General features: G+C 42.7%; 1 protein-coding gene across 7 annotated transcripts; it reads left to right on the top strand.

The window, feature by feature from the left end:
• The first annotated feature begins 735 nt into the window (after nucleotides 1–735).
• OTULIN (OTU deubiquitinase with linear linkage specificity) lies at nucleotides 736–19,465 on the top strand. Of its 7 annotated transcripts, none has more exons than XM_088675096.1 (11): nucleotides 736–839; nucleotides 2,540–2,744; nucleotides 4,962–5,291; nucleotides 7,634–7,751; nucleotides 9,749–9,837; nucleotides 11,039–11,115; nucleotides 13,100–13,203; nucleotides 15,229–15,372; nucleotides 15,657–15,782; nucleotides 17,415–17,684; nucleotides 19,215–19,465. In XM_088675096.1, exons 4-11 carry the CDS (start codon nucleotides 7,686–7,688, stop codon nucleotides 19,407–19,409), a joined length of 1,071 nt encoding a protein of 356 aa, XP_088531222.1. In that variant the 5' UTR covers nucleotides 736–839; nucleotides 2,540–2,744; nucleotides 4,962–5,291; nucleotides 7,634–7,685; the 3' UTR covers nucleotides 19,410–19,465. The 7 variants fall into 7 exon arrangements, with proteins under 7 accessions (XP_088531222.1, XP_088531220.1, XP_060134020.2 ...); XM_088675094.1 differs by having other exon boundaries at nucleotides 2,500–2,744; XM_060278037.2 differs by lacking the exons at nucleotides 7,634–7,751; nucleotides 9,749–9,837.
• The last annotated feature ends 1,556 nt before the right edge of the window (nucleotides 19,466–21,021 follow it).

The raw sequence follows: 21,021 nt of genomic DNA, 5'->3' as shown, positions 1-21,021 counted from the left end.
TGGGAGGGTTATTAATTGCGGCTTTTGCACTTAAGGCCAAGGGGCGGGTGCCGGGAGAAGTAGGGGGAAGAAGCATCATAGAGGTACGAAACTCAGAGAAGAGCAACTGGTACTCCCCGAGATGGAACTTCTTTGTTCGTTTTAATTTTATTATTATTTTTACACATTTATTCATACCGCATTTTTCCCTGGCGGAATATATATATATATATATATATATATATATATATATATATATATATATATATATATATATATATATATATATATATATATATACATACACACATACATACATACATAAAATATTATGTATATATATTTATATAGACTGTACAGTAATGTAATGTAATGTTAAGACCATATTCATGGAAGGCAGTCTTACTCGGCTACGAGCGATCGCCGAAGAAGATATAAAATATATCATCATATATATAATTCTATATAATAGAAAACAGCATGTTGATCTATAGTAATACAATGATATGGGTTTTTTTAATAGATGTGCAATATGGTATAAAATAATGCATGCATTCTACACGATATAATAATACATATGTCTTTGTTGTCTGCATCCGACTGTCTCAGAAAACCATGAAGGGGGTGAAGTCAACCCGTTGGAGATTTATAGTTTATTAATGCAATGCAATGCAATGCAATGCAACCCGGAACTTGGCTTCGTAGGTGTACCCGGAAGTTAGCTCGGCACGTGTGAGTCTGAAGATTTGTAAGTCTATAGAGAAAACGCGGAAGCAAAGGGAACAGTGTACTGTATAGATATAGATATATATTTAAAGTAGAGCCGGACAGTGAATGATGAAACCACTGCTGCGACCGAGGTAATTTCAAATCTCATTATTATTTCCGCTGCAAAGGCGAGAGATTCATTGCCCCGCCCGGTGCCGTGCGCCCTATCCTGTCCGCGCGCATCTGTCCGGTGGTTTCCAAAGGGCTGCTGGGCGGAAAGCGCAGCGCCGCCGCCGCCCCAATAGAACCCCGGCCAGGCTCGCTTGGCTCCCTCTCCCGACGCGCGGCTGCTGTGCTCGGCTTGATTCCGCCGAGGCTTACTCCCGAGTAAAACCACAAAGGAGAAGCGTGCCTGATCAGGATTACGGACCACCCCCGCCCCAGCCCCGAACTCGCTTTCCTGGAAGCAACTCCCGCTGGGTTCGGTTAGGATTGCAGACCCTTCCCAAGTGTCCCGACTCCCTAATTTTCCAGGAACGTCCCTGATATAGAGAAGCCGTCCCGGTTTCTGATTTGATCCCAGTTTTCCTTAAGAGCAGTGCTTTTTCCACCACCCCCTAGAAAAAGAGGTGCAGGAACTCCCACTGTTTTGGGGACAGACAACCCTAAGTCGTTGAGCTTCTTTCAAGAGGATGCCAAAGTGGTTGAGCCATCAAAGTGGTTGGGCTATTTTTTAAGGGAGCCACCAAAGTGGTTGGGCGTTTTTTTAGGGAGCCACCCAAGCGGTTTTGCTTTTCTTAGGGAGTCATCAAAGTGGTTTTGCTTTCTTTTAGGGAGCCATTAAAGTGACTGGGCTTTTCTTTTCTTTTTTGGGAGCTACCAAAGTGGTTGGGCTATTTTTTTAGGGAGCCGCTGAAAACACATGTCTGTCGCGCCTCCCTTATAGAGCTTCTTTCGGAAGAGAAGTGAAGTGCTGAAAAAAGTGTGTGATATGCCAACTCCTGGTCCATCCAAATTCCCCCACCCATAAAACGCTCCGCCTGCCCGCACAGAGAAGGTCTGCCGGAACGCTCAGGAGAGGTGGTGGAACCTTCAGGACAGGTTCTGGAACTAAGTCCCAGAGTGTTCCAGCTGAAAAAAAGCCCCGCTTAGAATGTCCTTATTTTCTTTGGAGAAATGTTGGAGGGTATGGAGTTATCCGACCCTCTCCAAGCCATGTGAAGCCAATCTCACATAGGGAAGTTTTTTTTTTTAATGTTTAATATTTCATTATGTTTTCATATATGTTGGCTGGGGCAACCCAGTAAGATGTGTGGGGTATAAATACTGTAGTCAAATTTTTATGGAAGGGGACGTCCCTATTTTCATCAGAGAAATGTTGGAGGGTATGGGATTGTGTTGCCCTCTCTCAAGTCTAGCCTCTGTGACAGTGGCAAATGCAAGGCTTGATCATAGAATTCTAGAGTTGGAAGTTGGAAGGGGACCCCCCCAAGTCATCTAGTCCAACCCCCGGCAATGCAGGAATCTTTTTGCCCAAAGTGGGGCTCGAACACATGACCCTGAGATATCATGCTCTACAGACTGATCTACCTGGGAAGCTGATCCTTGCTTGCTCCCAGCATTGCTATTATTATTATTATTATTATTATTATTATTATTATTATTATTATTATTATTATTATTATCTTCCCTAGCCCTTGTTTACACTCATTTTAAAAAAGGCAAACTGCAAAAGGGACTGCCTAGGATTTGTCAAAATTCCTTCCTCCTGTGATGGATCTCTCTCTTTTCCTGATTCCCCTTCCTCTAAAGCGGTGGCTTGAAACTTCAAAGAGGCTTTTCTGCCCTGCAGAGATGAGCACAGATAAGGACGGACAGCTTTGCAGGCCTCCGGATGGGAGAAAGACTGTCCTCGGTGCTGCTGAGGGAGATGAGAACAAACCGACTGGGCCAAGACCAGTTCCGGAAAGGCAGGTTTGCACAAGCCCCGGCATTGCAACTCTTACAGACAATACTAAGCGATTTAAGCTAAGTAGCAGCCAGGCCACCCAAGTAAGGTAAGCGCTTCCGTTAACCGCAGATTAACAGACGGTGCCTTATGTGAGTTTAAAAATAAAGCCGAGGATTTGCTTATGTTTCTGTTTGATTAATTCGATTCGTGTGTTAACGCTTTGGGTAACATCTAAGCTGCGTTATGCATTATTTGTCATAGTAAAAGATGGTAAGATATCTGTTCCCTTTGCCAGCTGCCCCTACACACACACACACACACACACACAGAGGAACTTTTTGAATAGTTCACATACAAGCCTCGTAGTTGAATTCCTTCCCCTCCTCTCTGTAAAATGCCGGTGCGGAGAGAATAAAGTCCTGTTTGTCTGACTGGCTCCCACAAACACACGTGCGCTTCAGAAATAGCTAAACTGCAAATAATCTTGATACAGTAATTTGATTTCTGGTTGCGTTGCACCCAGCAAGAGTAAATGGTGCTTTGTGTAGTTTCCTATAAAAATATCATTTGTGCGCATGCCATCTGTTTTGCTGTGCATACCCGTGTTTCTCCTAAAATAAGACGGGCCTCAAAAATAAGCCATGGCAGGCTTTTCATGAGTAGAATAAATATAAGACATACCCCGAAAATAAGCCGGGGGGGAGCAGGTCTGGCAAGGAAAGGAAGGCATTTAAGCGCCTTCGGAAGAGCCGGCAAGAGGCAACAGCAAGAGCCGGAAAAAGACAACTTCCTATTATCACCTTGCCTTTGTCCTGAAAGGTAGAAACCTTATGGTAGCCATGAGATGTGGGTATCAAAGGAAAGTACTTAACAGCTTTTTGGTAAAGCCAATTGTGATCTCAGGCAGCATCTGGCTAATCAGTCCTGAGAGACAGAAACGTGATTTCTAAATAGAGAAATAAACACAGCCAATTGTACAGCATCTGTAAAATTCATATCAAAAATCATTTCCCTGTTATGATCCAGCCCCCGAATAAGACATCCCTTGAAAATAAGCCATGGTGTGTTTTTTTGAGGAAAAAATAAATATAAGAAGTGTCTTATTTTAGGAGAAACACGGTAGGCAAGATGTGAGACATTGTTCTGATGGTCTTTTGTAGTTAAATTAGCACATATGTCAGCCTCATTGCATACAATTACATGCATGTTTGGGGAAGCACAAATTCCTACACAGGAGTGCTTACTTCACCATATATAAAATATTGGGAAGGAGCTACAATTGTCAGCATTCGTAGGAGGAGAGATTGACTGCTAAACGGCTGTGCTAATTGTAGCTCTGTTAGGTAAATAGGGATCTCCTAACAGCTTTCAGTCTGTTGATTAACTTTCAAGGAGAGGTGATGTAAAGATGTTTTGTAGGCCCAGAGAGAATGTGAACATTTGAGGAGGGTGGTAAAATCTCTAGGATCAATCAATTAAAAAATACGGGGTGAGTGGAGGTTTGGTTTCTCAAATACTGAGATTATTGGTTGGGCGCGTTCTGTAAAAATGTAATCAGCATGCTTATCGTGCAAGGACAATTCTCATGCAGACAGGACTGGTTGCAGATCCCTTTTGGGTTTATGCTCAATGATAAACTTAGGTTTGCTGCTCTGTAACTTGTGAGGAAACAGCTCTTCCTGGAATATTGAAGATGCCCCTTTTCTTTGCTTCAGGAAGCAAACTTCCTCCACTTGTAGTTAGTGAGTTAATTTTGAATATGCCAAAAGATAAGAGAAAAGGGAATACAGTAGTACCTCTACTTACGAATATTTCTACTTACGAATGGAGCTCCGTCCGCCATCTTGGATGCGGTTTAGATAGGATTTTTTTCTACTTACGAATTTTTAGATAGGGTTGCTTCTACTTACGAATTTTTTCTCCCAATGCATTCCTATGGGATTCGACTTACAATTTTTTTTCTACTTACGAATGTGCGTTCGGAACGCATTAAATTCGTAAGTAGAGGCACCACTGTATATGCGAAAAACAAGCCCACATTAATTACGGTTTACATTGTCTGGTTTTTGACTTTAATGGGCTGATACAAATGAGTATTGATTTCATTATAAGAATATTGCAGACAAAATGCAGTGTCTACATCCAGTCGGAAACCTGGGAATTAAGACCACATGCAAGTTCAGTTAAATCATGTGAAATGATGCTATGATCCATTATTCAGACACCCCACCCCATGTTGCTTTCACGTCTCATTTGGACTATTTGAACTGTGTAAGAGTGAGTAAGCTGCCTCACAGAGGCTTTTCATATATTTTTCTCATAGCCCTGGGATGTCACAGCAAATGGCGAGGAAGGCAACTGATCCTTCCGTTACCACAGAAGAGAAGCGGAAAAAAAGTATTTTTGGTATACAGCTTTCTAAAAACAAAAAGGAAAAATGCCCTCCTCATGACAAAATGTCTTCCATGAGTTCAAGCATAAGCTACAAAGGGAGCCCTGCGTTGACCATCAAAGAAGATGGCGGCAATTGTACAAAGAGGACCCAGGCAGAGGTCTCAAAAGTATCTCGACCCCGCCAAGATAATTCTCACAAAAGTAAAGAAAACCTGCCTGCCTCACTCATCCCTTCCCCAATGGAATCGTCAGTAGACTAGTGAGTTTTTGTCCTTAAAGTTTGGCTGAAGAAGCCTTTTCAGACCTGTGACTTGACTTTACCATATTTTTCCAGATGCTAAATAGGTAAAAGAAGTTATTTTATTGGAAGAATGAGCAAGTTTCCACGTGCGATGGGTTCGTTCTTCAGACAAATGGAAAATGTGGGCCTTGCGAACTTTGTTTTGCGAATAGAAAGTTTGCTTGGAAAAACATGGGCTTTTCCCTTCCCTCTCGCACAAATCCTCTCTTTTGCATGGTCTGCCTTAACTACCCTTTGATATTTACTTCTGCACCAGCACTAACCATGGTTAAGGCTAAGCCGGTTGCTGCTTTAATCTAGAATTGCTAGGCCATTTCAAGCTTTGCTTTCAAATCCTGACCACAATTTAAACCTCAGTTCATTTGGGCTTTCAAAGTGTTTCTTTGTATTGGGGGACCAATGGGTAAAACCATTTATTTTCAGCAAATCTGCCTGTTCGTTGTGTTGATGCTGATTCACCTTTCAATCACCATGGTAAGTGTTCTGGTGCCTGCAGAAAATAAGTAACTGCAGGATGAAGACGCCAACCTGAAATTCTGATTTGATCCTTTGTTTGGGAGATAAGACGTTCTCATTACCCAGCCTCTCTTTCTAGGCCAAATCTTACAAGTCTATGTATAAAACCTCTCAAATGTTCCTAGTAAAAGATAAAGCAGTATATTAAAATGTAAAACAACTAAAAGGGGGCTTAAGTATTTTCAGTTGTTTGGTGGCCAATATTACTGCAGAGGTTAGAATTCTGATGTAACGAAAACTTCTGCCCATGTAGAATCCAGTCGGGCATTTCCGGCGGGAAAGTAAATGGCGTTTCTGTGTACTGCTCTGGTTTTGCCAGAAGCGGCTTAGTCATGCTGGCCACATGACCCGGAAAAACTGTCTGCGGACAAACGTCGGCTCCCTCGGCCAGTAAAGTGAGATAAGCACCGCAACCCCAGAGTCGTTCACGACTGGACTTAACTCTCAGGGGTCCTCTACCTTTATGTGAATAGCAAGCAGAGTAACCATTTTAGCAAAAGCAGTTCAAGCTAAGCTAAATGTTGCCCAGTCACAAAAACAATAGCAAATTTCCTCATACCTCCAAATGGATTGTTAATACCCCTCACTGATGAAATGTACAAAAATTAAGCTTCATCCCCCTAAAATGGCACAACCTAGTACCCCAGGCTTGCCATCTTGCCAGGCAGAACAATTGGCACCTTTTTAGAGCAATGTTGTACCCATTTCGCTTCCAGAGTGTGGAAAGACCAAGGGGTCGAGCCCTATGTGCAGGAAGCTGACGAAAAGCAAGCTTGTGTAAGTTAAAGCCAGCATAAAGTTACACAACTTTAGCTCCATTCAGCAGTGGAGCAGCGAAGCTTCTGCTTGTCTGCCTACGTCTGGCAGAGGGGGAAACAAGCCTTTAAAATACAGTGGTACCTTGCTTCTCAAACTTAATCCATTCCAGATGTCCGCTCCAAAACCAAAGTGTTCCAAAACCAAGGTGCGCTTTCCCATAGAAAGTAATGCAAAATGGATTAATCCGTTCCAGACTTTTGAAAATAAACCCTAAAACAGCAATTTAACATGTATTTTACTATCTAACGAGACCATTGATCCATAAAAGGAAAGCAATAAACAGTGTACTGCAGTCACACAATCAATCAGTAGCTGAACTGGGTTCCACATAGTCACAAAACAAAACAAAAAAGCCACAAAAACACAAAATAAATAGCAAAAGCAGACAGACCTGAGAGTAACAGTCAAAACAGAAGTGTGGCACTCAAATTGGAAGCGTAACATTCAAAACAGACCACATTCAGCTTTCGAAAAAAGTTCGCAAACCAGAACATTTACTTCTGGCTTTGCAGTGTTTGGGTTCCAAGTTGTTTGAATACTAAGGCGTTTGAGAACCAAGATACCACTGTACTGCGTTGCTGGCTTAATTTATGCTAGGTGGCCAGGACATATGACTGAGTTTGAACAGGTTTGGGATCCTTCTCTCTTAAGATCCACTGAGCTTGGCTCAGCAAGGATGGGGGAGATGCTGTGGAGTTATAGCTGAGCCGAGGATGGGAAATGGGAGATCTGCTGGATCCTAACCCCACTCATCCCAACGGATCTAGCTCCCATGGAAATTGCTCCCGTACTTGGCAGTGTGTCCAGAGTAGGTAAGCAAACTTCTGACAAAAGCATACAGTGTTTCCAACCGCCTGGCAGCAAAAGCCTTCTTTCGTTGAAAGGAGAGGTGTCGTTTTAGAGGCTGAGGCTGTTCGACAAATAAGCCAAATACCAGGACCTAAAAGCTACCTTTGTTTTTCAAGTCTCTGTCCGTCACGGATTGCTGTCTTCTCCTGCCCAGTAGGATGACTTAGCATGCATTTTGATGGCGATGATGTACCTGCTGTTCCAGCTTCCTTGCAGCTAGTTCGCCCGGCCACAGTAAGTACTGCTGAGATTAATTTTTGGGTTAGATTAATTCAGTAGCAACCTCTTTCTGGTGTTGGGACACTCTCCTTCAGAACAGCCACCACCTGAATTAGCCAAACTATCGGGTTGGATCCAGAGTCGCAGAAGCAAAAGAAAATCCCATGGTGGCATGATTCTCTGGAGTGTTGCACAAGCCACAGGAGAAGAGCTACAAACACCAGATGGGCTTAGCACAAGTATAGACCTGAGGTGCGAGAGATTGTGGAAGCTAATGGATGCACATTGCTAGTTCTCTTTTCTTGTGTTAAGTTGGAAAAAACACTTTCTGCTGACAGAAAAGGGCTCCTGGAAGATCCGCTCTGCTTCTAACCCAGGCTTCCTCAATCTCGGCCCTCCGGATGTTTTGAGACTACAATTCCCATCATCCCTGACCACTGGTCCTGCTAGCTAGGGATCATGGGCCTTGTAGGCCAAAAACATCTGGAGGGACAAGGTTGAGGAAGCCTGATATTAACCCAAGAGTATTTCTTCTTAATTTATATCCCACTTTTATTTATTTTATTCGATTCCATTGCAACTTTTCAACCTCCCAGACTTTCAACACATCTTGCGATGGTTTGATCCCTTTCCATTTTAACAGTACACTGTATTCTACACTGACATGGGTGGTGCTGTGGGTTAAACCACAAAGCCTAGGGCTTGCCGATCAGAAGGTCGGCGGTTCGAATCCCCACGACGGGGTGAGCTCCCGTTGCTCGGTCCCTGCTCCTGCCAACCTAGCAGTTCGAAAGCACGAAGTGCAAGTAGATAAATAGGTACCGCTCCAAGCGGGAAGGTAAACGGCGTTTCCGTGTGCTGCTCTGGTTCGCCAGAAGCGGCTTAGTCATGCTGACCACATGACCCGGAAGCTGTCTGCAGACGAAACGCTGGCTCCCTCGGCCAGTAAAGCGAGATGAGCGCCGCAACCCCAGAGTTGTTCGCGACTAGACCTAACAAACAGGGGTCCCTTTACCTTTACCTTTTTACTGTATTCTACAAACACCCCCCCCCCATCTCCTCAAAATCATTTCTCCTGCGTATTCTCCATCTCACCTTAATGGCTCATGTTAATTTATCATTAATAGCTATACCCTACACCTCATTATACCATTCTTCCATTTTATATTCTGCTTGCCCCTTCCACTTCCTATCTATCATGATTCGTGCAGCTGTCCATAAATTTGTGAGCAAGACCTTCATAGCCTACGAACTTTCCACCCCATCCTAAATTGATAATAACGCTACCTCGGTCGGTTGGCTTTAACCCATGTGATTTCTGTTATCTCCTTAAACACCCTTTGCCAGAAAAATTGTACATATTTACACCGCCACCACATGTGAACATATTTCCCGGTTTCCTGGCATCCCCTCCAACATAACACCGAATATTCCTGAATAAACAGGAATGCAGTAATACCTCGGGTTACGAATGCGATCCGTTCCAGATCGCAGTTCGTAACCCGAATAGTTCGTAAACCGAACGCTGCGCAAAGCGCAAAGCGCGATTTTCACGCTTTGCGCATGCGCAGACCGTGCGCGCTGTTTCTGCGCACGCACGCGCAACGAAAACACTTCCGGGGTTGCGCAGTTCGTAACCCGAACTGTTCGCAAACCGAGGTGTTCGTAACCCGAGGTACGACTGTGTTTTTGAATTCCTCCTGAAAGTTAATAATGGTGGAGACAAGACGCATCTCACTTGGGGTACATTCAACAACTTTAGGCGGGTACCTGAGTCTCTTGGGATGCGGGCCATAATGTGTCCTTGATGTGATGTAACCTTACGCTGATTGCCTTCAAATTAAGTCCCATATGAATTTAGCGGGATTTTACTCCCAAGTATCTGAACACAGGATTGCAGTTTTACATGTGTGGGTTTTGTTTGTTTTTATTTTAATGTGGAAGAAGCTTTGTTAGACTGCTTTTTGAATATAATGTGATTTTTTTATTTCCCTTCTTGTATGATTCCAAAGGTTTTTCCATCACCAACAAAATGCATTCTAAATCTGGGAGGCAACAATCTGTTACTCTTAGAGATCTTAAGAGTCCAGAGGGGGAAAAGGTGTGTCTTCATTATTACTTGCTTTTGACTCTTTTTTTGAGTATTTGCAACTATTAAAGTTTTTTTTCTTTTTTACTGTTGCTCAAATGAATGTACAGTTGACGCCCATATGGTTGACTCCAACCAAGTCATTGTGTGAGCAGGTGGAATCCCTTGAGCACTGAGGTCCAGCTCCGAGGGCCTTCTGGCAGTTCCCTCACTGCGAGAAGCGAGGTTATGGGGAACATTTCCCACCCTGTGGAATGCCCTCCCGCCAATTGTCAGGGAAATAATTAATTATGCAAACTTTAGAAGACATCTGAAGGCAGCCCTATACAGTCATACCTTGGTTCTCGAATGGCGCTTATTTGATGAACAAATCGGCTCCCGAACGCCACAAACCCGGAAGTAAATTTGTGAACATTTTTCAGAAGCTGGGTGTCCGACGCGGCTTCCGCTTGACTGCAGGAAGCTCCTGTAGCCAATTGGAAGCTGTGCCTTGGTTTTCAAACAGTTTCGGGAACCGAACAGACTCCCAGAACGGATTCAGTTCGAAACCAAGGTATGACTGTATAGGGGAGCTGCGCAGGGTGGCTGGGGCGAACAAAATTATTAAGGAAACTTTTTCTCTGCTCCTGACCCTCCACACCCAAATCTGCTCCAGAGGCTTGAAGGAACAGAGTTTGTCTTCTTTTTTTTTGCGGGAAGACACTCAAGGGGAGGATGAGAGGGGAGGCAGAGTTATGTTGTGCTTGCAGATATTGTCCTGCTCATACGCCGACTTTGTTGGATACAGCCCACAATCGCCTAAAACTACCTTGTTTCTTATTAGCTATTTGCTCCAGGAATGGGAAACATTTTTCAGCCCAAGGTCGACGCTGGCTATTAGGGAGTCTCCTGGGGGGGGGCGCATGACAGCGGTGGGCGGGGCCAGAACCAAAAGTGGGCGGAGCAACAGGTGCGACTCCGCACTTTACCCAAAAGGCTGCATTCCACCCACACAAAATCCAGGGTTTTCTATACTTGCCTCTCCTCATTTATGCAACCGAGAGCCGTGATCGCCATTCCAGAATGGGGAAGATCCCAAGGGCCAATTAGTGAGGTCTTAAAGGCCACATCCCGTCCCTGGGCTGAAGGTTCCCCACTCCGAAGTTAACTCAAAAGAAATGTCTACGGATCAGCCCTTTGCCATTATGTGAAGTGTGTATTGATGTTGTTGCAGCGAGGAGGACATGTACCGTGATGCGGAAGAAATAGAGAGAGAAAAAGTATTGCTTGTGTGTGGGACAGGCTCCTCAGGTACATTTCAGCGCTACACATATAGAGTATGATGTATTAGTTGAATTCTGTGTAGAGGTTAGCAGCCTCTCAGTGAGCGTTGCCCTCGGAGCGTTGGCTGCCAACCCCAGAGGAAACAACAGAACCTATAGCATCAGGACTTGGGGGGCAGTGGGACCGGAGCCTTGACTTGCCCCCACCTTAACACCTTGCAGTTGCAAACTTTCACCCCAAACACACCCTCATTCCCAGCGGTAATCTATTGCTGCCTTCTAGAGTAGGATTGGGTGATCTATCAATAGATCACCCAATACCGGTTTGAACGTCCATATCGTGATACAGTGGGACCTCGGTTTTTGAGCGTCTCGGAAGCCGAACGATTCGGAACCCAAACGCCGAAAACCCAGAAGTGAATGGTTCCATTTTCAAACACGCCTCGGAAGTCAAAGGGCTTCCGAGGCACGTTTCCCCATTGAAATTGCCGCCCGCCCGTTGTGCCTCGGTTGTCGAACGTTTCGGAAGTTGAACGGTCTTCCGAAACGGATTACATTCGACCACGGAGGTTCCACTGTATCGGTTTCAAAGCTTTTGACCTGGCAATATATCGCAAATCATGGTGTGCGTTAGAGCTGGGCGATATTTCATCCAAAACCAGTGTGAAGTCCGTATCATGATAACGGTTTCATGATTTTTGACCTGGCAATCTATTACAAATCATGATGTGTGTGTGCGCACGCACTGTGCAAAAATCACAATGTGGGGAAAACTGTGAAGCCAGCCAGTGCCCCTGCATAGCTCCATCCTTATTTCAAACATTGTGATATATCAATATACAGGTGAAACTCGGAAAATTAAAATATTGTCGAAAAGTGCCTTTATTTCAGTAATGCAACTTACTATTTTTTTCTTTTTCTTTTAATTTTTAGAAATGCTTTCTTTTAGAAATCCCACAGTAATAAAACAAATAGTTACAATAATACAAAAATAAACGTTGCTATTACATTTCATTAATTACATTCCATTTATAATTTACCCACCTAACGACAAATAATTACAATTACAACAAATAAAGGCTTGACATATCTTGCTTTGCGTGTCATGCATCTATCTCATACATTTGTTTCACCTTTTAAGTTGCGTTACTGAAATTAATGCACTTTTCAACGATATTCTAATTTTCCGAGTTTCACCTGTAAATTGTAATGTTTAGTTGCTGATTCAGGTGGATAGCCATGTTGATCTGTCATAGTCGTAATAAATAACAAGATGAAAGATGAAAAAATCTTTTTTTATAATTCCAGTGGCATCTTAATGATCAACTAAATATAAGCTTTCAAGGTATGAGCTTTTGTGTGTAATACACATTTTGTCTCCTCTGCTTCAGAGTATCTGACGAAGTGTGTATTACACACGAAAGCTCATACCTTGAAAATTTATATTTAGTTGATCTTTAAGGTGCCACTGGAATTATTAAAAAAAGATTTTTTCATCTTTCATCTTGTTATTTATTATGATAATGTTTAGCTGGTGATACATCACGATGTTGAAAACCAGGTATTGCAGAAAGACTGCAATTAGCCTTTCCACGCAATCCCAACGTGGGAGGAAGCAAATATTAGACCAGAATATCCAAAAGGATATTATTTTATTTTCCATTTATTTTCAAGGAAGATTTCCTTGCAAGTCTTGCCCCACACCCCACTAGTCCTGTACCCACATGTGAGACACTCCTTTTGCTCGTCAGAAATAAGTGTGAGCTCTTTAGGGAAGACATGATTAAATGTCAAAATGGAATAGACTGAAGAAGTTTAAGTAGTTTGTAACGAAGCTGATAAGCTTACTGAGTGCCCTTCACCCAGGCTCAGGGGTCTCGCAGCCAAAGAGGCCTGCAATTTCCATAAATGTATATACAGATTTGCTTTTTTTTTTGTAATGCAGAAGAGAACTGTGCTTCTTTTGACTTTCCCCCACTAAAATGGATTCTCTTTTCCTAAATGCAATTCAGATTTTCCAGAAAACAAGCTAAGTGTCGAACCAGAGGTTGGCATCATGGATTACTGTCAAAAAGAATGGAGAGGAAACACTTCGCAGGCCAAATGTATAAGGAAGGTCTGATCTCATTTTCTGACAATAGTGCATATGATAGTGCATTTGATTTAAAATCACTAGTCAGTGAGACTTGGTTTATATCATCTTTTTTACAGAAAGACTCGTTCTTGCTGGCATAACCTTAATGTTTACAACCAGATGAAAGTTTCATTTTTTGAATAATAAATTTTCAGAGTAGTTTTTTACAGTTCTATCAGAAATTACTGATTTGGTTATACTATTAGAAATACATAGACAGATAATTGTGAAATTATTCTGAGGTTTAATAAGTTAACTGTTTATATTTGGAAAACTTTTCTGCTGTACTTTATTGGAGGGAGAAAAACAATCATTTCCTAAATAACAATTTAAACAACTTATTTAACTAAAACAATAACATTGTAGCATATGTATCAATGTTTGTTAACTGGTGCAGTTAATTTTTTTTTTAAAAAAACTTAGACTGAGTTTTAGCACACATGAAAAACTTAAAACAAATCCTTATTTCCTGATGAATAGCCGTTGGACTATAATGTAAGTTAAATAGAAAACTATCTTTAGAAAGATTTTTCCTCCCAAAGCATTTTATCTTAAAAATCTGATTTAAATAAATAAATAAATCTGTGTTTTTTTAAAAATCATTGATTTTTTTATCCACCCTGCCTGGAAGTAGACTCACTGACTACAGCAGATGTAAATTAGTTATAACTAAAGCCTATTGATTTTGACGACCTACTCAAAGTATGGTTTGGTTGGCTACAACTCATAACTTTTAAAAATAAGTAAAGAAATGGATCTATCCTTTAGGTGTTGTATTTCGCCTAAATATCCAATACCTAGACACTGATGTTTAGAATAGTTTAATTCTGTATATTTGTATTTATTTAAAATATTTATAGGTTGCCTTTCTGAGCAGAATTCTCAAGGCTGCTTACTCAAATAATAGCTGCTACCGCTTGAATTTCCCATTTAATCATGTTATTAATAAAAATAATAATAGTACATATTGAGCCTCGAAATGAAACCACCGGTCAAAAGCAACACAGTAGTGAGACAAAATATAATCTTTGGAGTAAGCCGCTGTAAACATTAATAATAATAATAATAGTAATAGAAATATTCATACCCCGCCCATCTGACTGGGTTGCCCCAACCGCTCTGGCGGCTTCCAACATATATAAAAGCATAATAAAAACATCAAGCTTCCCTAAACAGGGCTGCCTTCAGATGTCTCCTAAAAGTTGTATAGTTATTTATCTCCTTGGCATCTGGTGTGAGGGTGTTCCACAGGGTGGGCACCGCTACTGAGAAGGCCCTCTGTCTGGTTCCCCGTAGCTTCACTTCTCGCAGTGACGGAACTGCCATTCTTCAAGGCTTTTCTGAAAATCTTAAGGGTGTTAACTTCACGGAAGCCAACTAGAAGTGAGTTCCACCGTCAGGTGGCGACAAATGCCATCCCCCTCATGCCCACAAAATCCACTGATACTGGTGCTTTGCAAACAAGAAGGGCCTCCATTAAGAAGCAGGCCGGTTGTTTACGGGTGCAGGTGACCCTTCAAATAACTCTGACCCCATACTGTTTCAGGCTTTCCCATTTGAACCATAGGGCCGTGATCTCAAAATGTTGGACAGGCTCAGCTTCGGCGCCAAATTCCAAAGGAAGAACTGGGAACGCATTTCTTGAATTTGGCATTCTCTCCCCCTCTCTGCTTGAAAGATGAAAGCCACCATATTTAAGTGACCTCATTCTGAACCATTGTGTGTTTCTGGGCCATCTTTAAAGGCAGCCCCATGTAGAACACATCGTAGTAATCAAGCCTAAATGCAACGAGGGCATGGGTTATTGCGGCCTGGTCTGACCTCTCCAGATAAGAGTCACAGTGTGTGCTTGGTCATCCGAGGGACGGCAGCCCCATTGAGATTTCAAATTCTTGAGTGATGCTTCTATAAACCAGGCCTCATATTGGGCTCCTGCACGTGAAGTTTCTGATTTTTTTGTTTGTTGGGATGTGTGCACCTAAGAGTAGTTTTTTGTTCTTCGCACAGGGCTACGAAGCAGTTTCACAGAAATTTATTTCGATAAGGAGAGTGCGAGGGGATAACTATTGCGCCGTCAGAGCGACGCTGTTTCAAGCCCTTAGCCAAGCTGTTCAGCTTCCTGACTGGCTCAAGAGAGAGGACATGTCGTCGGTAGGTCGCAAACTTCCAGCACATCTCTTAACAGGACAAAATGATGGTAGCTTTTGCTTAGCAGGTATTTGTATAGGCTTGTTCAACCGCCACAGATTATTTTTTAACAAATACCTGTGCATTCAGAGAAGAAAGCACAAAAGCAAACGGCACACGGCACGAGTTTTCTTTCTCATTGTGCAGTATTCTAAGTACCCATTCTGGTCAAAGAACATATACCTACATAATGAGTTGCCTTGTCGAATTTCTGGTAAAGATTAACTTTTATCTTCTGAAAATTGTAGCTCCCAGAGAAACTGATGGAGAAATATGGCTGGATCACGCAATGGCAGCTCAGGCAAAAATGGACCAGCAAAGTTGAAAACTTGGTGGATGAAATTAAAGACTGTTTAATGCTACTAAAAAACAAGGTTTGACAAATTATGCTTAACTTACCTTACTGTCAGTTCCACATTTCCAACTATTTAAAACAAGCAATTGGGAGATTGGAATTAGCTGGGGACTAGATGGCAGTCCAATGATCAAGGTGGCAATTGCTGCACGTGCTGTTGAGGGGCAGGTGGGGCTCATCAACCTTCTCCATCTAGGACAGGCATGGCCAAACTTGGCCCTCCAGATGTTTTGGGACTACAACTCCCATCATCCCTAGCTAACCGGACCAGTGGTCAGGGATGATGGGAATTGTAGTCTCAAAACATCCGGAGGGCCGAGGTTGAGGAAGCCTGGGTTAGAACCAGGCAGTTTTAATCACACCACTTCAGCAAGAATCAATCCACACACTGAAACAGATTTCTGTGTGCAAATTACCCTTCTAGATCCTTTCCGGGGTTGATGGTACAATATTTATTGTAATTCTTGTTACTGGTTGCTGTTTAATAGATATTTTGCTCAGTAGCCATTAATGCTATGTTGGTGCAATGTTAGTTATTATTTAATTGTGACATTTTCTTTACGAATTTGATCTGCTCAGTCTAGTGCTTTAGCTTATTTCGGCTGAAATTTAATTTCATGTAGCTATTATTGTACGTGGTTTGGCACTCGGACTTGTTTGTGGAAGTGTGACGTGCGATTATGAAATCAAGGTTTTGAAATTGATTGAGTCCTTGTCTTTTAACTCGCCAATCAATCGAATAATCTCAGTTTTGAATGTTTTTTAGATTACCAACACCACAGTATAGATACTCTTATGAGATCCTAGCAGCATCTTGCTACTTGGCATTGCTTGTGAATTCTAAGAAGCTCCCAAATCTTGGCAGTTTTGAAAGGTTCAGTCTTCCCTCTTGATTAGAAATGGTGTTCAGTTGCTTCCAAGTACAGTGGTGCCTCGCTTAACGAATGCCCTGCTTAACGAAATTTCCGCTTAACGAAAGGATTTTTCGAGCGGAGGTTGCCTTGCTAGATGAATGCGTTTTACGAAAAATTCGTCTAGCAAATCGCGGTTTCCCATAGGAATGCATTGAAATTCAATTAATGCGTTCCTATGGGCAAAAAAAAATTCAAAAAAATTTCAATGCATTCCTATGGGATTCGCTAGACGAATTTTTCGCTATAAGAAAAGACCCGTGGAACGAATTAATTTCGTCTAGCGAGGCACCACTGTATAGAGAAGAACCTGCTCCTTGATCTTCAGAACTACCATGCAAAATTTGGGAACGCTATCTTAAGAGGTGTCCAAATGCAGCGAAAAAACAACTTTCCAAAATATTGAGTAGAAGATTGAAGGACGTTTGAGAACCTACAGTTGAATAGAAGCCACTCTAATTCTCCCCCTGCCCCCCAGTAATCATTTATATTTTCTCTTTCATTCCCTGCTACACTAATACACCACAACCAAATTAAACCCCCTGGCCTGCAACCTCACCAATTTAATGTAGCCCTTTCTGGAGAAAAGCTTTAGCTGACTTAGATATCTTGGTTTTAGAGATCTGAATCCAAGCTGTCCAGAAGGGAAGCTGTTCGCATTGTTAAGCGTTGTTCACACTGGACTTTTATTTCCTGCTGTTTTTCTTGCATCCCATTCGTTCATGTGTTTGCCTCTACAGTGGAAACGTATGAGTGAAATGAAGGGCCTCGCCGAGAGGCAAGTGGCCTGCGATGAGCTTTTCAGAAGCGAGGAGGACGAATACAAACTCTACGAAGCTGTGAAATTTCTCATGCTCAATACGGCAATCCATTTGTACGAAGACAACGAGAAGGGGAAGGAGGTCCCCGTGTTTGCCTGGCTTCTCTTTGCCCGGGATACGTCCAGCAATCCTTCGCAGCTGATGGAAAACCACTTGAATCAACTCGGTCACATGGGAGGCCTTGAACAAGTAAGTTCCCCACGTTCAACAAAAACGGGATCTAGCATTCGTTCCCTGACATTCATTAGGAGCAGGGAAAGCACATGTTGATTTGGTGCAGTCCAGAACTCGAAACTTTATAGGCCCAAGCAGGACCTGTCAAGCAAAGTAGCAGGGAATTTCAAGGCCTGCTGGCCTAGCTTAGAATTGTAGACTTGGAATCCCATCTCCCCAGGAAGCCTCCTCCACTGTTGCCATAATGATGTTTCTCCTAATGCTTAACCAAAATCTGTGGCCTTGCAATTTCCTCTCTCCTTTGGGTGTTCTCATTGAGCAGAGGTTGGCCGGCTATCGGTCAGGGATGCTGAAGGTTGCATCCTGCACTGAGAAGTGGGAATTAGACCGGAAGACCTCCTGGGTCCTTTCCAACTGCATGGATCTCTGAAAAAACAAATCCAGTGCTTCGTCTGACTTTCCCCCCTGCGTATATAACTACTCAGCAAGCTGCTACATGAAATAGCAGGGGCCCTGATCCAACAGAGCATATGTGCAGCAGCCAACCTGCTCACACCTTGTATGTGCAAGAGAAGCTGGAATCCTGCTGATAAGTTGTTTGGCAAAGAAAGGGGAGCATAAACTGAATAAATGCATAATTGCACACAGTTTTCTCCTGCACAGCTGATTGGCTGAAAGCATGGGCGTAGCCAGGACTTTTTTTGGCGGGGAAGAACCGACATGATTGGTCAGTTAGTTAAGTATTTCTGTTGTTTTACTTGATCTGGGGGGGAGCAGCTGCCCTCCCGTGACTAAAAGCGAGCTTTTTCATCATCTTTTTTTTTTTAAATTATTTGGTTTTTCAAATTACGGCTTAACAATCACATATCCGACATACAACATCAAGACAAGATTCCGTAGAATCTCCTGGACTTCCCTCCTCCCCTTTGTGGGTCTTCTTGTTAATCATTTCCTCCAGCATCTTTCATAACAATCCAAATCTTTTACATCTCCATTAGATCCAAAATTCACCATTAAACTACAAGGAGAGAGAGGTGGGAAAATACTGTTAAAGGGGGTGTGGTCATAGGTATATACCGGTATCAGCATGTTTAAATCTGAAATGTCAAAGTGTGTTGTTGTGGTGGATTTGTTGTACGTATTTTTTGCAGTTGTAGTTTGTGTTGAAGAAATGATTAAATAAATAGAATTTTAAAAACCCCATTAAACTACAAGTGTTATTTCAACCCTACTAACAATTTTAACTGTTTACAATGGTTGTTAATATAAATTATAAATTTGCCCCATTCTTTATTAAAGTTTTGGTTTCTTGATTTCTGATTCTTTCGGTCATTTTGGCCATTTCTTTGTCTTTTAACTTGGCCATGTAGACCATGGTCCTCTGGACCAGGCTGGGAGTTGTGTTCCTCTTTGCTTGTATCGTATCCCACCCAGATTGGGGTGGGTGTCTAGGCTTATTTCCAGAATACATTTGGCCGAATCGGTTATTTGTCTTTTTAAATAATGCATGCAATTTTTTTTCCACTTTCTCCCCTCGATACCTAGGTGGAGATGTTTCTCCTGGCTTACGCCCTGCAGCATACCATCCAGGTCTATCGACTCTATAAGTACAACACAGATGAATTCATCACTCTTTACCCCAACGACCCAGAAGAGGCCTGGCCAATTGTAACCCTTATAACTGAAGATGACAGACATTATAATATACCTGCTCGAGTGTGCGAAGAGACTAGTTTGTAAAAGAAACGAAAACAAACAAACAGGTGCGTAAATGGAATAAACAACTTAAAAGCAAATCTTCTTAGTTTCCGATTTGTTTCCCACACACAGCAAAGGCAGTTAAATTTTCAACATTTTGGTGCAAACGTCTGAAATTAAAAGCCTAATACAATGTAGTTCCACGTATTTTTGTTTCACCAATAGGCAAAAGTAGTTTGTCCTGTCTTTTGGATAAATTTCTTTAAAAAGGTTCATTTTTAAGCTAGATGCAGCCATTCTCTTCCACGGTAAGGAATGGTGCCCACTTCAAATGCAAGACTTGTCGATTTCCGAAACAGGATTTGCCTGAATGAATCAAGGCACTGAAAGAATCGGCTCTGAACTCACTTTTGCCATATTTATTTGTGTTCAAGCCCAGGAGACCCAAGTGCAGAAGCAGTTTCTGCCCACACGTGGTCTCAAGACAGCACCCCCATTTGCACTAATAATAATCATCATGATTTTATTATTTATACCACACCCATCTGGCTGGGTTGCCCAAGCCACTGTAGGCTTGCGAGTTTGCATTTGCAATGCAGATGAGAATACACATCTCCAAGCCGCTTTCCCCAAGCAATAGACACGTTGCTGCGTGTAACCATGTATCTGGAGTGGAGCCATGATGTGCAACTTAAGAGGTTGGTTGAGACACTGGGATGTTTTTCGTCCACAGGACACAGCTGCTGCGATGACCTTAAGAGCTTCTAGGAGAAATGCAACAGGAAGCTTAGCACTGATTACTCTTAATCCTCTTCAGGGTTATTTTAACCCCCACATTTGCAGGCACGGAAAGGCTACGAGAGAGACCAGAGCTGCCATGTGTTTTTTTACTGAAGACAGCAAAATAAAATATAAATTGAAAAGCAGAAGCAAAGCAACATCAATGCATCTCAGTTATAGACCACTGGGTGCCCAAAACTGCTGTTGTCTGAGATTGCTCCTCCATATTCCCAGAAGTAGAATTATATAATTGTAGAGTTGGAAGGGACCCCAAGAGTCAACTAGTCCAACCCTTGCAATGCAGGTATCCTGCCCACAGCTGTCCCTGGGTGGGCTCGAACCACCAACCTTCTGGCTCACATAGGCTCAAATAGCTTGGTGTGACTAATCCATTAAATGGAATGGATTTTTAAAGACTAAAGGTAAAGGTACCCCTGACTGTTAGGTCCAGTCGTGGACGACTCTGGGGTTGTGGCGCTCATCTCGCTTTACTGGCCGAGGGAGCCGGCGTTTGTCCGCAGACAGCTTCTGGGTCATGTGGCCAGCGTGACTAAGCCGCTTCTGGTGAACCAGAGCAGCGCATGGAAATGCCGTTTTACCTTCCCGCTTGGAGCGGTACCTATTTATCTACTTGCACTGCGTGCTTTCAAACTGCTAGGTTGGCAGGAGCAAGGACCGAGCAACGGGAGCTCACCCCGTCGCAGGGATTCGAACCACCGACCTTCTGATCGGCAAGCCCTAGGCTCTGTGGTTTAACCCACAGCGCCACCCGAGTCCCTGTTTTTAAATACTTGGAATCAAATTTAAGTTCTCACCCTGCAAGAACAATGTAGGCTTTGTGCCTTTGAAATGCAAATCTCAGACCCTTCCTGTA

This window comes from Zootoca vivipara, chromosome 8, assembly GCF_965207765.1.
Source record: "Zootoca vivipara chromosome 8, rZooViv2.hap1.1, whole genome shotgun sequence".
Taxonomy (NCBI): domain Eukaryota; kingdom Metazoa; phylum Chordata; class Lepidosauria; order Squamata; family Lacertidae; genus Zootoca; species Zootoca vivipara.
The sequence above is the reverse complement of the archived record's forward strand: the minus strand, read 5'-3'. Positions and strand labels throughout refer to the sequence as shown.